This window comes from Schistocerca gregaria, chromosome 9, assembly GCF_023897955.1.
Source record: "Schistocerca gregaria isolate iqSchGreg1 chromosome 9, iqSchGreg1.2, whole genome shotgun sequence".
NCBI lineage: Eukaryota > Metazoa > Arthropoda > Insecta > Orthoptera > Acrididae > Schistocerca > Schistocerca gregaria.
In genome coordinates, this window is record NC_064928.1 from 159,464,909 (window position 1) to 159,481,805 (window position 16,897).

General features: G+C 39.0%; 1 protein-coding gene across 1 annotated transcript in view; it reads left to right on the plus strand.

Annotated features, from left to right (window-relative positions):
* The first annotated feature begins 6,936 nt into the window (after positions 1–6,936).
* Positions 6,937–16,897, plus strand: part of LOC126292175 (nuclear RNA export factor 1-like) — a 125,695-nt gene continuing 115,734 nt past the window's right edge. The window contains exon 1 of the mRNA XM_049986015.1: positions 6,937–7,316. Coding sequence (XP_049841972.1) covers positions 7,199–7,316 — 118 coding nt within the window. The 5' untranslated portion in view covers positions 6,937–7,198. The remainder of the gene's footprint in view (positions 7,317–16,897) is intronic.

The window sequence follows — 16,897 nt, forward strand, 5'->3', positions numbered from 1 at the left end:
GGAGTATATAGAAGGTTTATACAAGGGCGATGTACTTGAGGACAATATTATGGAAATGGAAGAGGATGTAAATGAAGACGAAATGGGAGATACAATACTGCGTGAAGAGTTTGACAGAGCACTGAAAGACCTGAGTCGAAACAAGGCCCCCGGAGTAGACAACATTCCATTAGAACTACTTACAGCCTTGGGACAACCAGTCCTGACATAACTCTACCAGCTGGTGAGCAAGATGTATGAGACAGGCGAAATACCCTCAGACTTCAAGAAGAATATAATAATTCCAATCCCAAAGAAAGCAGGTGCTGACAGATGTGAAAATTACCGAACTATCAGTTTAATAAGCCACGGCTGCAAAATACTAACGCGAATTCTTTACAGACGAATGGAAAAACTGGTAGATGCAGACCTCGGGGAGGAGCAGTTTGGATTCCGTCGAAATGTTGGAACATGTGAGGCAATACTGACCTTACGACTTATCTTAGAAGAAAGATTAAGAAAAGGCAAACCTACGTTTCTAGCATTTGTAGACTTAGAGAAAGCTTTTGACAATGTTGACTGGAATACTCTTTTTCAAATTCTAAAGGTGGCAGGGGTAAAATACAGGGAGCGAAAGGCTATTTATAATTTGTACTGAAACCAGATGGCAGTCATAAGAGTCGAGGGGCATGAAAGGGAAGCAGTGGTTGGGAAAGGAGTGAGACAGGGTTGTAGCCTCTCCCTGATGTTATTCAATCTGTATATTGAGCAAGCAGTAAAGGAAACAAAAGACAAATTTGGAGTAGGTATTAAAATTCATGGAGACGAAGTAAAAACTTTGATGTTCGCCGATGACATTGTAATTCTGTCAGAGACGGCAAAGGACTTGGAAGAGCAGTTGAACGGAATGGACAGTGCCTTGAAAGGAGGATATAAGATGAACATTAACAAAAGCAAAACGAGGATAATGGAATGTAGTCAAATTAAATCGGGTGATGCTGAGGGAATTAGATTAGGAAATGAGACACTTAAAGTAGTAAAGGAGTTTTGCTATTTAGGAAGTAAAATAACTGATGATGGTCGAAGTAGAGAGGATATAAAATGTAGACTGGCAATGGCAAGAAAAGCGTTTCTGAAGAAGAGAAATTTGTTAACATCGAATATAGATTTATGTATCAGGAAGTCGTTTCTGAAAGTATTTGTTTGGAGTGTAGCCATGTATGGAAGTGAAACATGGACGATAACTAGTTTGGACAAGAAGAGAATAGAAGCTTTCGAAATGTGGTGCTACAGAAGAATACTGAAGATAAGGTGGATAGATCACGTAACTAATGAGGAGGTATTGAATAGGATTGGGGAGAAGAGAAGTTTGTGGCACAACTTGACTAGAAGAAGGGATCGGTTGGTAGGACATGTTTTGAGGCATCAAGGGATCACAAATTTAGCATTGGAGGGCAGCGTGGAGGGTAAAAATCGTAGACGGAGACCGAGAGATGAGTACACTAAGCAGATTCAGAAGGATGTAGGTTGCAGTAGGTACTGGGAGATGAAGCAGCTTGCACAGGATAGAGTAGCATGGAGAGCTGCACCAAACCAGTCTCAGGACTGAAGACAACAACAACAACAACAACAACTTTTGTTTCTAAAAACTACTGTATAAACCATGCATGGGCATTGTTAGTTCTCTTGTCTTGTTTTCTGAATAAGTCTATGTAGCTGCAGCGTGCGATATATATTTCCGTATGATATGGTACACGAGGGCTCAGGGCACTTCTGTTAAACTACAAGAAAAGTGACTATAGTTGATTTATATGGGGCAGACATGTTGAAATTCATACTGAGGTCTAGGTAGATTTTTGCCATAAGGTCACAGGCGGAGAATATATGAGGAATTGTGAGTGCGAGAAAAATTAGTGCTCAGTATTAAACTCTATTATATGATGAATAACCGATAATAGGATCTCTGGCGTAGACAAAGGGACGTTAAATTGAATATAAGAATGGAATTGGACACTAAGCTTTTTGAAAGTAAAAGCATACGAAGTTTGAATGATTGTATCGAAGTATAGTAATGGACCATAGTCCTTGCTATAATATCTTTGAGCGACGAACTATAAAAATCACGGACATTTTAGTTGCCATAATTGGTGAGAGTAATTGTAGGATAAACACTACTTTTCTCTATATACGAAACGCAATCATTCATGATCATTTAATTGTTATTAAATATTGTTGATACAAAACTAAAAAGGTTTCCACAATAGCGTGTCTATCAGTTAACAATAATCATAGGCAAGTGGCAAACTGTATCTCTGGATTAAGGAAGATTCGATTATGAAATATTTCAAAATGTAAATTGTGACTTAAATCCATTCAACGTTTCATTTCCAACTGGACACAAATGATACAAAATCAGAAACAGTGCAGATGAGTAGTAACATCGGAAATGGAAAGTTGAAATAACAATTAACATCCATAGACGTTATTAACTATCTTGTCTTTGATAATGCAGCAAAAAAAGAAGGATGATCGACTGTGCAAGAAGTGTCTGTTAACTGTTATAATGAAAACTCGAAATTTAGTGGATGGTGAAGATGTTTGTGGCTGCTCCATCTGATGTGTAGGTATAACGAAAAGTCGGGCATACACAGTAGATAACAACATTAATATCTTACATCAGAGAAGTCGGTGACAGCAGATTGACCGAGGGCGGTTACAGAAAACATGAGAATGCATGAACTCCACAAAGATTTTTAGGAATGATTTGTAGAGGGTCTGAACAGAGCTTTTAGGTTGGCTTCTCGAATTTTCTGTTGTACTTCCCCATGTGCACCTGACATTGACGCAACATTGTCATAATCTTCAGCCCTGCATAACGGCAATATCCAGCCTATCGTTTTCCAGATGCTGTTGAACATTTTTTGACATATCCTCTCCAGTGTTTCCCAACATAAAAGAATCTCACAAGGATTCTCGAACTTCCACATTGTTGTCTTTTACTTGGAGATAAATAATCATTTGGCTCATTTGGTCGGTGGTGATTACATTGGGAGCACTGTCAAAAATTATTTCGTGATATTTCCTCTTTCTTATGTCTGCAATAATTTTGTTTTTGAAATGCTCACCGCAAATGGAAAAAGTTCATATTGCATCCCTTTTGACAAATACGAAGGTACTCTGTTTGACCCACCAGCCGACTCTTCAAGCTTCAAACAACGCTCTTTCAATACTGAACCATATTTCGCCATCAACTTCACCAATTCTAAGAAATTTCTTCAGTTTTCTGACGAAGCATCTTCACGATGACTGCGGAAAGCAAGGTTTTGCTCAGCTAAAAATAGTGTAATATATAAAAGGCGATGAACAATTTTTCTCCATTTCTGGTCTCGTTTTTATAAATCTTCTTATGACCTTTGTCAATCGTTTTCATTGCTTTGCAATTTGTGCAGTATCACTGGAGGAAGAAGAACAGAGCTTAAATCTATCAGAAATATGTTAATTTTTAGTAATTTTCTCATCGTCACTGTCTTTATCGTCCTTTCTTATGTCACAATCGTCATTAAAGTTACTTGCAGTGGGCTTTTTACCTATGTTTGTAGTCTCAATATCACTAATTATCTGTATGCTGGAGCCAGATTCAACAGCTCGATTACCCTTACTTACGCCATCTTTGGTTTTCTCCATGAGTGTAAAGATGTTTGGATAATGATCCACCAAGTGATTTAGTCTCTCCATGTTTTGCTTTTCTTTGCCTTCTATTCTGAGAGCCCAATGAGTGCATTCTTTTCATTATAAAAAAAAGATTTATAAGATTATTTCATTGACACATCATGACTTACACTTTCATTAAAAGTAATATTTCTCTCCATGTAGTCTTTAGGTTCAAAGGAGAGAGTGGATACGTACCATCATGATCAGAAATGCATGAATGTTGTGTATAGTGTTTATATTGTGACTGACATTAATGCCAACAATGATAAACGACATGAAAGAAAATTCGCAGATGGGACTTCGTGCAATCCAGAAAATGGATGGCATACCTAGACAGCTTGCAGAAGTGTACACATAAAAAAAAGTTTTGCATCACCCCAGTTCCCAGGACTCCTGAAGACAGACGTTGACAGTGGATATTGTATCACAGACGCAGTCCTGACTTTTCAGAGATGACACTAAACCCACCTAAAGGTGTAAACAACCATGCATGAGCAGCGCCTATTAGATGGAAGGGGTCAGACATCCGATCAGTTCCAGTCATTCCATCAGGAAGGAGGTACACGGCTTGTGTAGTTCTACCAGGCGTAGACGGTCAATATCGCGCTTCGATCGTGTCCGCATTATTACTTTGTGCCAGGAAGGACTGTCAACAAGGGAAGTGTCCAGGGCTATTGGATTGAACCAAAGCGATGTTGTTCGGACATCGAGGAGATACAGAGAGACAGAAACTGTCGATGACGTGCCTCGCTCAGGCTGCTCAAGGGTTACTACTGCAGTGAATGACCACTACCTACGGAGGAACCCTAACAGTAACGCCACCATGTTGAATAATGCTTTTGGTGCAGCCACAGGACGTCGTGTTACGACCAAAACTGTGTGCAATAGGCTGCATGATGCACGGCATCACTCCCGACGTCCATGGCAAAGTCCATCTTTGTAACCACAACACCATGCAGTGTGGAACAGATTGGTCCAACAACATGCCGAATGGACCGCTCAGGATTGGCATCACGTTCTTTACACTGATGAGTGTCGCATATGCCTTCAACCAGACAATCGTCAGAGACATGTTTGGAGGCAACCTGGTCTGGCTGAACGCCTTAGACACACTGGAAATTTGTGGTAAGGTCTTATGGGACCAAACTGCTGAGATCAGCGGTCCCTAAGCTTACGCACTACTTAATCTAACTTAAACTAACTTACACTAAAGACAACACACACACCAATGCCACAGGGAGGACTCGAACCTCTAATGGAGGGAGCCGCATGGACCGTGACAAGATGCCTCAGACCACGAGGCTAGAAACACTATCCAATGAGTACAGCAAGGTGGAAGTTCCCTGCTGTTTTGGGGTGGCATTATGTGGGGCCGACTTACGCCGCTGGTGGTCAAGGAAGGCGCAATAATGGTTGCGCATTATGTGAATGCCATCTATCCGACTGATAGTGCAACTATATTGGCAGCATATTGACGAGTCATTCGTCTTCATGGACGACAATTCAGGCCCCCATCTTGCGAATGATTTCCTTCAGGATAACGACATCACAGGACGAGAGTGGCCAGCATGTTCTCGAGACATGAACCCTATCGAACATGCCTGGAATAGACTGAAAAAGTGCTGTTTATGGTCGACATGAGCTACCAACCGCTTTGAGGAATCACCGCTGAATTGGAATTGAGGAGTGGGACGATGTGGACCAACAGTGCCTTGATGAACTTGCGGAGAGTATGCCATGACGGATACAGGTATGCATCAATACAAGTGGACATACTACTCGGTATTAATGTACAGCAATCTGGGCCAGCACTTCTGAAGGTCTACCTGTATGGTGGTACAACATGCAATGTGTGGTTTTCATGAGCAATAAAAAGGGCAGAAATGATGTTTATGTTGATCTCCTTTCCAATTTTCTGTACAGGTTTCAGAACTCTAGAAACTGAGGTGATAATAAACTATTTTTAATGTGCGTAGAAATGGCATTGGGAGCGGTGCATTAATTGTGCATGAGCGTATTTTGAAGGAGACCCTGCACAAAAAGTAAAAGGTATGCTAAGAAAAATTTTGTGGACAGAGTTCCGGAATTTGTTTCAGTAGACTTCGTATTTGCATTTTTTTACTGAAAAAAGAAAAGCAGTAGTTGGCAGGTACACTTTTGCCGGTTTTGGAACTACTTCTGTAACTACAACAACAGCCTAACATTACAGTTCAAGCATCACTTTATGTATACAATTACGGCTCTCCCCTTGAAGTACAATGTTCAGTATTCACAAAATTATATTTCCGTCTGAGACCTGAAAAACTCTTTGGTCACACTTGATGATATTGACTACTTCAGTTGAGGTCACGAACTGGCGCAGAGCACTTCCAAAGCTCGGCTCTTTAGTAAACTCTGTGCGAGAGCACTGCAGTCATGAGAGAAAGGCCCTGTCTTCTCCAGACTCTCCCATTCGTCGTTGCGGACTGCAGCGAGACATTGCTATTTGTCTGTGGTATTGATGTGGGTTGCCTGCTCTCGTGTGGCTTTATGATCTTTCGTCAATGCTACATGCACAATATTTGCAAACGAATGATGTATCCTACAATTTTTAAAGATTTTTGGGTTAATAAATAAATAAGAGATCAAGACTGTATACACTGTGACTGATATGTGGGGAAATAGCTCCGAGTGTGATGTGGCAGCTGTTAAACTAAAAGCTACTTACCCTATTCGAAATACCTGCGTCAACGAATACAATCAAAAATCTTGGAAGAGTGGCGTGCCTGCAGATGATATGTACATGACAGCTGTTGGATAGTTTGTCACAGCAGACAGCGTGTTATTCCTTCCTTAAATGGGCCCAGGATTTGTCCTCGTGCGAAATCTAGTTTCGGATCTAACATTTGGATTTTGTCTTTCTTGTATCTGACTCCTCTCACAGCTCAAATGCCATAACCTGTACAATAACATACAAACCAAGGGTTCGTTTAAAGGCCAATTCCCACTGGCCGTCAGGTCCCGTCCTGTCAAAACATTCGTCAATGCGTTTCAAATGGCAGCACCTATCCACACCCTGAGCTGATTTGGTGAGTACAATTTATATGGGTTCAAGAATTTAGATATTTTGTAGGCCAGTAATTATTCAATTTGTTCAGAAAAAAAGTTTAAATTCGGGGGAAAAAATCTGAGTCTTACGGGAAATTCTATGCATATTCTAGGGAAATTTGAGATATGGTGTCTGGCAATACTGTATGGGCGAAGGCGTAAACAAATATGTAGTAGCGGGGGGCATGTATTGTTTATGCGGAGTATGTAGGTATGACATTTATTGTAATTCATGGAGAGAGTAGAAGATATATCTGTTGTTTCGAAGAAAGACTTCAGTACGCTTTTGTAATAGTGTTCTGGTCGTGTGTAGAATTCCTGCTGCTGATGGTGTTTAGGTTTGAATTGTGATTGTGTTACGCAAATGAGATGAATGTGACAGGATACAAACGTTATTGTAGAACTTTACGCTGACGTGAGAATGGGGAAGAAGAAGAAAAGGGCGAAATGGGTTCAGAAAAGTGTCCGTCCATTGTTGCTACCTTTGGTGCCGTGTCAAGCTACGTCAGCTGCTGTGATTAGTACATCTGGAGGAGCAGGTAATTGATTAATAGACCTTATTAGAGCCGCGGTGTAAACGAATCTTTTAATGAAAACTTTTGTAGTGAGTTCATGTATATTAAGTACATTTTATACAATTTTAGCTATTTCTGTAGTTTCAAATATTCGGCTTTTTCTGTAGCGTAGCCAGATGTTTAGATTAGATAGAAAGGCGATAATTTGGATGTGAGTTGACGAGCTCGATGAATAAGCATGCGAAATAAATGTTGTGGAAACAGATTGCTCTGTATTGTAATTTGATGCCATTTATATGTAACATACTTCAAAGCGTATGTAAAGCGCTTCTCGTTATAAAAGCTGAAATTGCGGGGCAAACTCGGAAAGCCTATTTTACAAAAAGGTTGAAGCTCCCGACGAGAATTTTGGTGCATATTGTGTACACATAAACTACGGAAAATGTAACTGGGTACAGTACAAAACTTTCAGCAAGTTGTGTGCCTTATTAAGTTTGTATTTACTTACTCTCTAAGTTCGAGGGGAAACTTCAAGAGAACTGAAAGGAACTTTTCACACCATTGCATCTTCAATACTCTATCGGAAGCGTAAACTGTTACAGGAATCGATTCAGCGTTACAGATTTCCACATGACACTTAAAACACAACTTTTGCCAACTGAACTATGACAGTTTTTCATTTCTTCCCCCCTGCCATGAGTTCTTGGCGTTTCATTATCGGGTCTCGACATTTGTAAGTCTTCTGTTGGCTGTTTATCAAAAATGTACATAATTTTTTAACGTAATCTACGATAATTGGGTTAGATTAGATTAGATTAATACTTGTTCCATAGATCATGAATACGACACTTCGTAATGATGTGGAACGTGTCAGGTTAATAAAAGATGTCTGTACAAGAAATTACATTACACAAAATATTGCATGACACTAATGATTAAGGTATGTTTTTTTTTTTACTTAGTTTATATCTAAAAATTCAGCCAATGAGTAGAAGGAGTTGTCATCTAGAAATTCTTTTAATTTATTTTTAAATGTTAGTTGGCTATCTGTCAGGCTTTTGATGCTGTTTGGTAGGTGCCCAAAGACTTTTGTGGCAGCATAATTTACCCCTTTCTGTGCCAAAGTCAGATTTAACCCTGCATAGTGAAGATCATCCTTTCTCCTGGTGTTATAGGTATGCACACTGCTATTACTTTTGAATTGGGTTGGATTATTATCAACAAATGTCATAAGGGAATATACATACTGTGAGGATCCCTAGATCCTTAAATAGATGTCTGCAGGATGACCGTGGGTGGGCTCCAGCAATTATTCTGATTACACGTTTTTGTGCAATGAATACTTTTCTACTCAACGATGAATTACCCCAGAATATGATGCCATACGAAAGCAGTGAATGAAAGTAGGCATAGTAAGCTAATTTACTGAGATTCTTATCACCAAAATTTGCAATAACCCTAATAGCATACGTAGCTGAACTCAGACGTTTCAGCAGACCATCAATGTGTTGCTTCCAGTTAAACCTCTCATCAATGGACACACCTAAAAATTTTGAAAATTCTACCTTAGCTACAGACTTCTGTTCAAATTCTATATTTATTACTGGAGTTGTGCCATTTACTGTACGGAACTGTATATACTGTGTTTTATCAAAATTTAAAGAGAGTCCATTTGCTGAGAACCACTTAATAATTTTGTGAAAAACATCATTTACAATTACATCACTTAGTTCTTGGTTTTTGGATGTTATTACTATACTTGTATCATCAGCAAAAAGAACTAACTTTGCATCTTCATCAATGTGGAATGGTAAGTCATTGATGTATACCAAGAACAGTAAAGGACCTAAGACCGAACCATGTGGGACCCCGTGCTTGATAGCACCCCAGTTTGAGGAATCAGCTGTTGTTTTAACATTACACGAACCACTTATTTCAACTTTCTGCATTCTTCCAGTTAAGTATGAATTAAACCATTTGTGCACTGCCCCACTCAAACCATAATGATTTAGCTTATCTAAAAGAATTCCATGATTTACACAATCAAAGGCCTTTGAGAGATCACAAAAAATACCAATGGGTGATGTCCGGTTATTCAGAGCATTTAATATTTGATCAGTAAAAGCATATATAGCATTTTCTGTTGAAAAGCCTTTCTGAAAACCAAACTGACATTTTGTTAGTACTTTATTTTTACAAATATGGGAGGCTACTCTTGAAACATTACTTTCTCAAAAATTTTTGATAGAGCTGTCAGAAGAGAGATTGGGCGGTAGTTGTTGACATCCGACGTATCCCCCTTCTTATGCAATGGTTTTACAATGGCATATTTCAGTCTATCAGGGAAAACACCCTGCTCCAAAGAGCTACTACATACGTGGCTGAGAATCCTACTTATCTGTGGGGAACAAGCTTTAAGTACTTTGCTGGAAATGCCATCAATTCCGTAAGAGCTTTTCCTTTTCAGTGAGTTTATTATTTTACTGATTTCAGAGGGAGAGGTTGGTGGAATTACAGTTGTTTCAAACTGCGCAGGTATGGCCTCTTCTATTAATAGCCTTGCCTCTTCTAGTGAAGATCTAGATCCTATTTTCTCCACAACATTTAAAAAATGATTATTCAAAATATTTTCAATTTCTGATTGTTTGTTAGTGCACTTGTCATTCAGTTTTATTGCACTAAAGTCTTCCTGTGCTCTTGGTTGCCCTGTTTCCCTTTCAATAATATTCCAAATTGCTTTAATTTTATTATCAGAGTTACTGATCTCAGACATGATAACATGCTTCTGGACTTTTTAATAACTTTTCTTAGTACCGCACAATAGTTTTTATAATATTGAACAATTTCGGGGTCAGTACTCCCTCTTGCTGTTAGATACAGTTCTCTTTTACGGTTGCGAGATATTCTTATTCCTTTAGTTAGCCAAGGTTTTTTATATGTTTTCTTGGAATTATGTTTAACTATTTTCTTGGGAAAACAATTTTCCAATACCCTTAAAAATGTATTGTGAAATAAGTTATATTTCAAGTTTGCATCGGGTTCCTTATACACTTCATCCCAGTCTAGCTGCTGTAGGCTTTCCCTAAAGTTTGCAATATTTATATTGTTAATTGAACGCACTGCTTTGAAAGTCTGATTTATTATACTGCATGGAGCTATGTCATGTACTGTAACAAGCTGTGCACTATGATCTGAAAGACCATTCTCAACAGGATAAGCATTTATGTCCTTAAACTTATCTTGGTCTATAAAAAAGTTATCTATCAATGTACTGCTGTTCTTTGTTATCCGAGTAGGAAAATCAATTACGGAGCTCAAATTGAAAGAACTGAGTAATACTAAAAGGTCATTCTTCCTATTACACTCTTTCAGGGAATCAACATTGAAATCCCCACAAATGATAATTTGCTTCCCCCTGTCTGACAGATAGCACAACAAAGCATCCAAGTTTTCTAGAAATAGCTGGAAATTCCCTGAGGGGGACCTATACACTGTTACAATTATTTTTAGTTTCTAAATTTTTTGCACTGTGGAAGCTTTTGACATATATGGCAACTCCTCCTCTCATCATATTATCTCTACTTACATGTGCAGCTAATTTGTACCCATTGATGCTAAACTTTTGCATATCAGTGACAATGTGATGCTCAGACAGGCGTAGTATATCTATTACATTCTTGGTTTCTATATCTTCTAAACAAAGCAGAAGCTCATCAATTTTATTCTTCAATCCCCCAATATTTTGATGAAATATACTAACAGTATTTTTCACTTTACTTTTGTGAGTATCTTGAACTTTTTTAACATCTTTAGTACTTGCCTGGCTGAGTTTTCCACTGGACACTGATCTTACACTAAAAAAGAGTTTCCACCATGAGATGTAGTTCCTCCCCCCTTTAAATTTCCTGCTATCAGCCCAGCCAGTTTACCCTTCCCTTTCCTGTTGAGGTGTAGGCCATGTCTAGTATAGTCCCACCTACAGAGTGAATCAACAGGAACCACACCAATGTGTGACCCTGCACCAGATCCAAGTAGCCGTTCCAACTCCAAATTAACTCTCCTGACAGAAGAGGTCAAATGAGGTCGGTCGTGGCGCTCCAGAACCGACACAAACCCAACACTGGTATGATTCGATGCCGATGCAATCTTTGCCAGGTCACACTTTATGCTGTACCCCGGATCTCTGTCAATACTGTGAGGAGCATATCTAAAATAAGAGTACCTAGTTTGAAATCACAATGCATTAGGTCTGAAGTATAGCAATTTCTTCATTCAGGTATCAATTTTACAATGATATAGGAATACTGTAGTCGGATTAGTACAGAAAAGTGAGCTATCTCTGTCTTCCACACGCTGCTATCCACATATAACAGGAGCCCTTTGTTAGCTATTTCTCTTATACCTGTATCTCTTGATCTCTGTGTAGAATTAACCGTAACAGATTGCAGTCATCAAGCCCAGCACCCGGTGCGATGGTACAGTGTGCTACTGCACACACAGGGTCACCTCTGCAGTAATTTTGACAGTAGCTATTGTATTTCTGATAATTTAAAGCTGGTGACTGTGCCCTATCTTTGAGGTCTTTGTGGCATTATTTATCAAACAAGATAATGCAGGGGATGTTAGATCATTTGCCTGATGACCAATTTTCCCTGATCACTCTCACACTGAAAGCATCTGGTCACGAGTTGCCAAGATACTGGCTGAACAGTGCTCGCCACTCCCTATGGCTGATATATTTGGCACAGAGCTGTAGCTGTGTGGAAGAACATACCCTATTTGTCATCCAAGCTCAGTTTGATTCAAAGCCCAGCCGGATTAGAGCCATTGTTGCTGCTAAAGCTGGTGGTAATGTGTATTACATTCCACACTCTATGCACTTCCAAATCACAAACATAGTCACAAATTCTTCCTGAAATACTGCATACGCACGATATGTAAGATTTCATTGTTTGCCATCGGGGTAGATGTTGCAATTTTAATGGTCTGCTGTGTAAATGTAAAATTAGGAGGAGACAAAATGGTTCGCCAATACTTACCTTTAAGACATGAAATTCTAGTACTGCTGAAAGATGAGTGCAAAAGTAGAAAGAACTACCCTAGTGTCTGCAACTGTTGGTTTCTTCTTTAGGGACAAAAGAGGGGTGGGTTGTTAAAGGCGAGAAAGGAAGTGTAGGCCCTTTGCACCTCAGCCTGAGAGTGACCTATTGGGTGTGAGGACAAGGCAGAAAGTAATGTCTTTTGTTCACAGTGACTATGTACAAACAATAAAGTGTGTGTTGCAACTCAAACAAAACATTTGTTTCATCGATTGAAAAAGTTCATGGAATTCAGCTGTAACCACACTATGTCTGTAGGCATAGTTGAAGAAGATATTTTTTTGAAATTCCACATCTAAGGGGTGAGATTGGGTTGAAAGGCTTTTGAAAAGATGACAGTATTAAGGCAATTTTGAAAGTAGACCTACAAAAATTGGTGTTTGATTTTGTGGTCAGAAATAAAGAAATATGTATTTCAGCATTCTTGAGAATGTAACACGTACAGGTATGAATATTTCTTTTTGAAAATAAATCGTTATTAAAGAACTGCTGAAGTTTTTTTAAAGATACATCAATAAAGATTGATATTTGATTTCTCAGTTACAAATACGAAAATATACATGTTTAAATGTTTGTGGAAATTTAACCCCCAATGAGGTGAAGTAGAGGATAAATGTTTCATGAAAATATTTAATAATGAAAGCATTTTTAAAGCTAAATCTACGAAACTTGCAATTTGGTGTTTCGATTAGAAATAGAGAAATGCATGTTTCACTGTTTTTGGAAATTCAACACCTGGGGGGGGGGGGGGGGTTAAAGTAGGGGATGAAAGTTTTAATGGAAACATTTCATTATGGAAGCATGTTTGAAACTAAATTTATATGTGGTTTCCCTGTTAGACATAAGAAATGAGTTGTGTTGTTTTTGGAAATTAATCTCCTAAGGTGGCAAAATAGAATGAATAGTTTGTGAATGTGTTTCATTGTGAAAGCATTTTGAAGCTAAATGTACAAAAATTTTCGCCATTTTTGGAAATTAAACGCCTGAGAAGGTGATATAGCAGGTGATAAGTTTTATGAAATTATTCTATCATGAAAGCATTTTCAAAGCTAAATCTACAAAAAATTGTATTTGGCATCTCAGAAATAAAAAAAACAAAAATAATGTGTTTCTATGTTTCTGTGGAAATTCAGTCCTTGTGAGGATGAAATAAAGAATGAAAATTTTTAAGAAAATGTCTCATTATATTAAGAAAATTTTAAAGCTAAATCTGTTAACATTGTTAGTTCACCTCTTGGTTTAATGTAACTAAATTTTTGTTAGGGGATGGAAGTTTCTATGGAAATTTCACCGAAAGAATGCAAATGGCATAATTAACAAAAGCCTTGGGCTCTAGCTACCAGATTCACTTTTTGGTCAGAGGTACATTCAGGAAAGACCATACTTGTATAGCCTTAATTAGTGTGGAAGTTCAGAAGGTGCTGCAATTCGTGAACAACAAAAAAATTAAGTAAAGATCATACAGTCTACAAGAGCAAAGCAGTGAGTACTAAGCTAATGATGATATAAATAAGTTAAGCCACATATGGGAATAATGTTTTCAGTCATCGTATTTACTATTTCCTTTTATAAGACTGTCCATTAATTAGCATTGTTTCCTGTATATGTATATGTGAATTTAGGTTTGAGTTTGTCATCTTGCACATATCAGCTTCTGCATCTGTAATAGATTTATGTACAACTGTGACTGTGCAGATCAGTCACTCTTCTTTGCTTTTGCAGTTTCTTCTGTAACTATAATCGTATATTGTTTCATAATGTACATTAACTACATCTACAGAAGACTGCACTGTGAGGAACATTGCATAAGATTGAATATGTGACTTTCACAGCTCAATACATGAATGAATATCATCATCTCTGTCTGCACATATGAGTCACTGGATTGTTAGACTTGGTGCATTTACTCCTGGTTTGCCACGCTGCTCCAGTCTGGGATGACGGTGCAAGAAACAAATACAAGAGCTGTGCAGGTCTTTGTCTCACGCAGATACTGTGATTGTTGTCCCACACCGAAGTTGTGCAGTTTCCCTCTATACACTTGTTACAAGCAAAGATAGATAACAAAACGGCCAGACAGTTGTCATATTGTTTTTACTATTTAAAATTGTTATATTGCTATTATGAATTGGCTAGGTAATCGTAGAGTTAAACTTCACCTCACTGGAGTGTCGTATAATGGGCGATGAAAAGGTTCTGTTTGAAGGCTTTGCTGTAGTGTTTATGCAATGTAGCATAACTCTGATATGGGTATATAAGCACCGACATGTAATCAAGGTATTACTGTGGAATTTGTCTTTCTGGCATGCGTGCTGCAAATGCAGAAACTTGGACTGCGATAACATTTTACCAGATGCGTCCAACAGGACCAGTGTGTTGTTATTCTCAGCTGCCAATGGACGAACACAGGTAGACACCTGTCAGAGCATGAAAGATGTGCGTGGTCTTAGCTTGTCTGTCAAAGATAGCTGTATTGGAATGGTGCGAGAAGGTGTGTTGCTGCGTAAAGCAAACGTTGGAACACACAAGTTATGCAGATTCGAGTAGGAGGTACTCTAGGACTCAGCCCGTAGACCTGATCTTTCTCTGTGCTGTTATCGTGCCTACGGCCCCTTAAAAAAAGGCCTTCAAGTGTCAACAGTTCCTGTCTGATCAGGATGTGCAGCAGGCAGTCAGACTACTTGATGCAGCAGAACATTGCGTGTTACCAAATCAGTATCTTCAACCTCGAATGTCAGTAGAATGATTGCCTCAGCACTCGTGGCAATTTTGTCTGATTTGCATATGGATTCTGGGCTGTGTGGCCTTCGAAAGGAAACTTTTTGATTTCTCCTTATGAGACAGCAAGGGATGCGAAATACTTAAAGCTGTTGAAGCAAAGTACAAATATTTTCCATATATTTTTCTCTAACAAGTCTTCTCACATCTATGTTTATTATCCGTAAAATACATGGTTAAATTGCTCAGTGACCATGTACAATACAAATATTCTTAGTGTGAAATGAACCACGTCTGCCATCAACCGACTTGTAATGGATGCTAAAAGTCTTCTGTCCATCAGTTACCAAGCTGTTGATTTCAGTTATGTTTTCATCATTACAACAAAGCACAATGAGGTTCTTGACAGTGTGCACCCCTTTCTCTTTGCGGCAGCTGTCTGTTAGTTAAAACACTGCGGTGACCTGTGCTGTGAAGTTGCGCATCCTCAGAGAAGTATGATGCCGTGTTGCCATGATCTCGTAAACTCAAAAAAAATTTAAAAAAATGATGTCACTCAAATGTGTAATTGTTGTCATCAATATTTGTAACACCACACAAGCAGAGCTGCCAGCCAACATACTTGTCCCCAAGTAGTGCACCTCAGACTGCACAGTGAACTTGAGCCTGAGGCTCCAACCACTTCTTCTCTGCTGACTTCTGATTGCTCAGGTCTGGCTCAACTGATATCTCGAGGCCTCTCACCTCAGCTTTTGATGCTTTCTGCTCTCATTGTTCCTCCCTGGCAGTGTTCATAGGTTAGCGAGGGAGAGAGGTGCTTTGATTTCTATTGGCAGCTAATGAGCTATTGCTAACACATCTTGCCTTCATGATCACTTGTGACATTACAGAGTCCCCTTCCTAATCACCAATCCTCGTCTCTTACCTTACACTGTCTGTCACACTTTGAGAGCGTAGCACTTTGTATTTAGGGCATCCATGGTTGTCATATTCCGTGTTGAGTGAGAAGGACTATTAATAATCTTTATTCAAATTCACAACTGGTTTCAAAAATTATATTTGCATCAACAGGCGTTCATAGTCAATCCAGAGAGGTGGTGTGTTTGTGAAACTGCTTGTGTCTTTGAATAAAGATTTTGAACAGTTGCAGTGATCTTCATTTGACACACTTTTGAAACTTGCCCAGCATCTTAACTATCCTGCTAGGGGCGCTCAGAGTCTTAATTGTTATCTCGAAAAAAATCAAGTGAAGTCCATTAAACCTGGTGATAGTGTATCCCTAAACTTTTTCACCATTCAGTGTGTCACATTTTTCCCCAATGGAAAATGAGTAGATGGAGACTTCGGTCACAGAAGCCTGCATTTTGGCTGTTCGGGATATGTCACCTTGTCATTGTTGTGCAAATGGCTGCCATGCAGTGGTTTCTTCATCTGAGGAAAGAGAAAGTAGTCATTTGTTGCCATGTCAGGAGAATACAGGAGAGGTATGGGAAAGCACACAGAAGCAGCTTGTGTGACCCTGTCCTGAGCAGCTTTCTCTAGCAGGAAAAGCACGTCCTTGGGCAGCTTCTAACAAAGTCTCGACTATGTCCCATTACCTCAGAAGGGTATTTTGGGGTCATAGTAATACATCAGTGGTGACGAGGTAGATCAAGAAGTTGCCTGAGAATTGGCCTGACTCAGTCACATTTCTGCTGCTCCCTTGGATTGTCCAGCTTTTTTAATGGAGGTGAATAGTTTGAACCTCACTGGGAGGTGAAATTTACTGTGTACAAAATGTTGAAATAT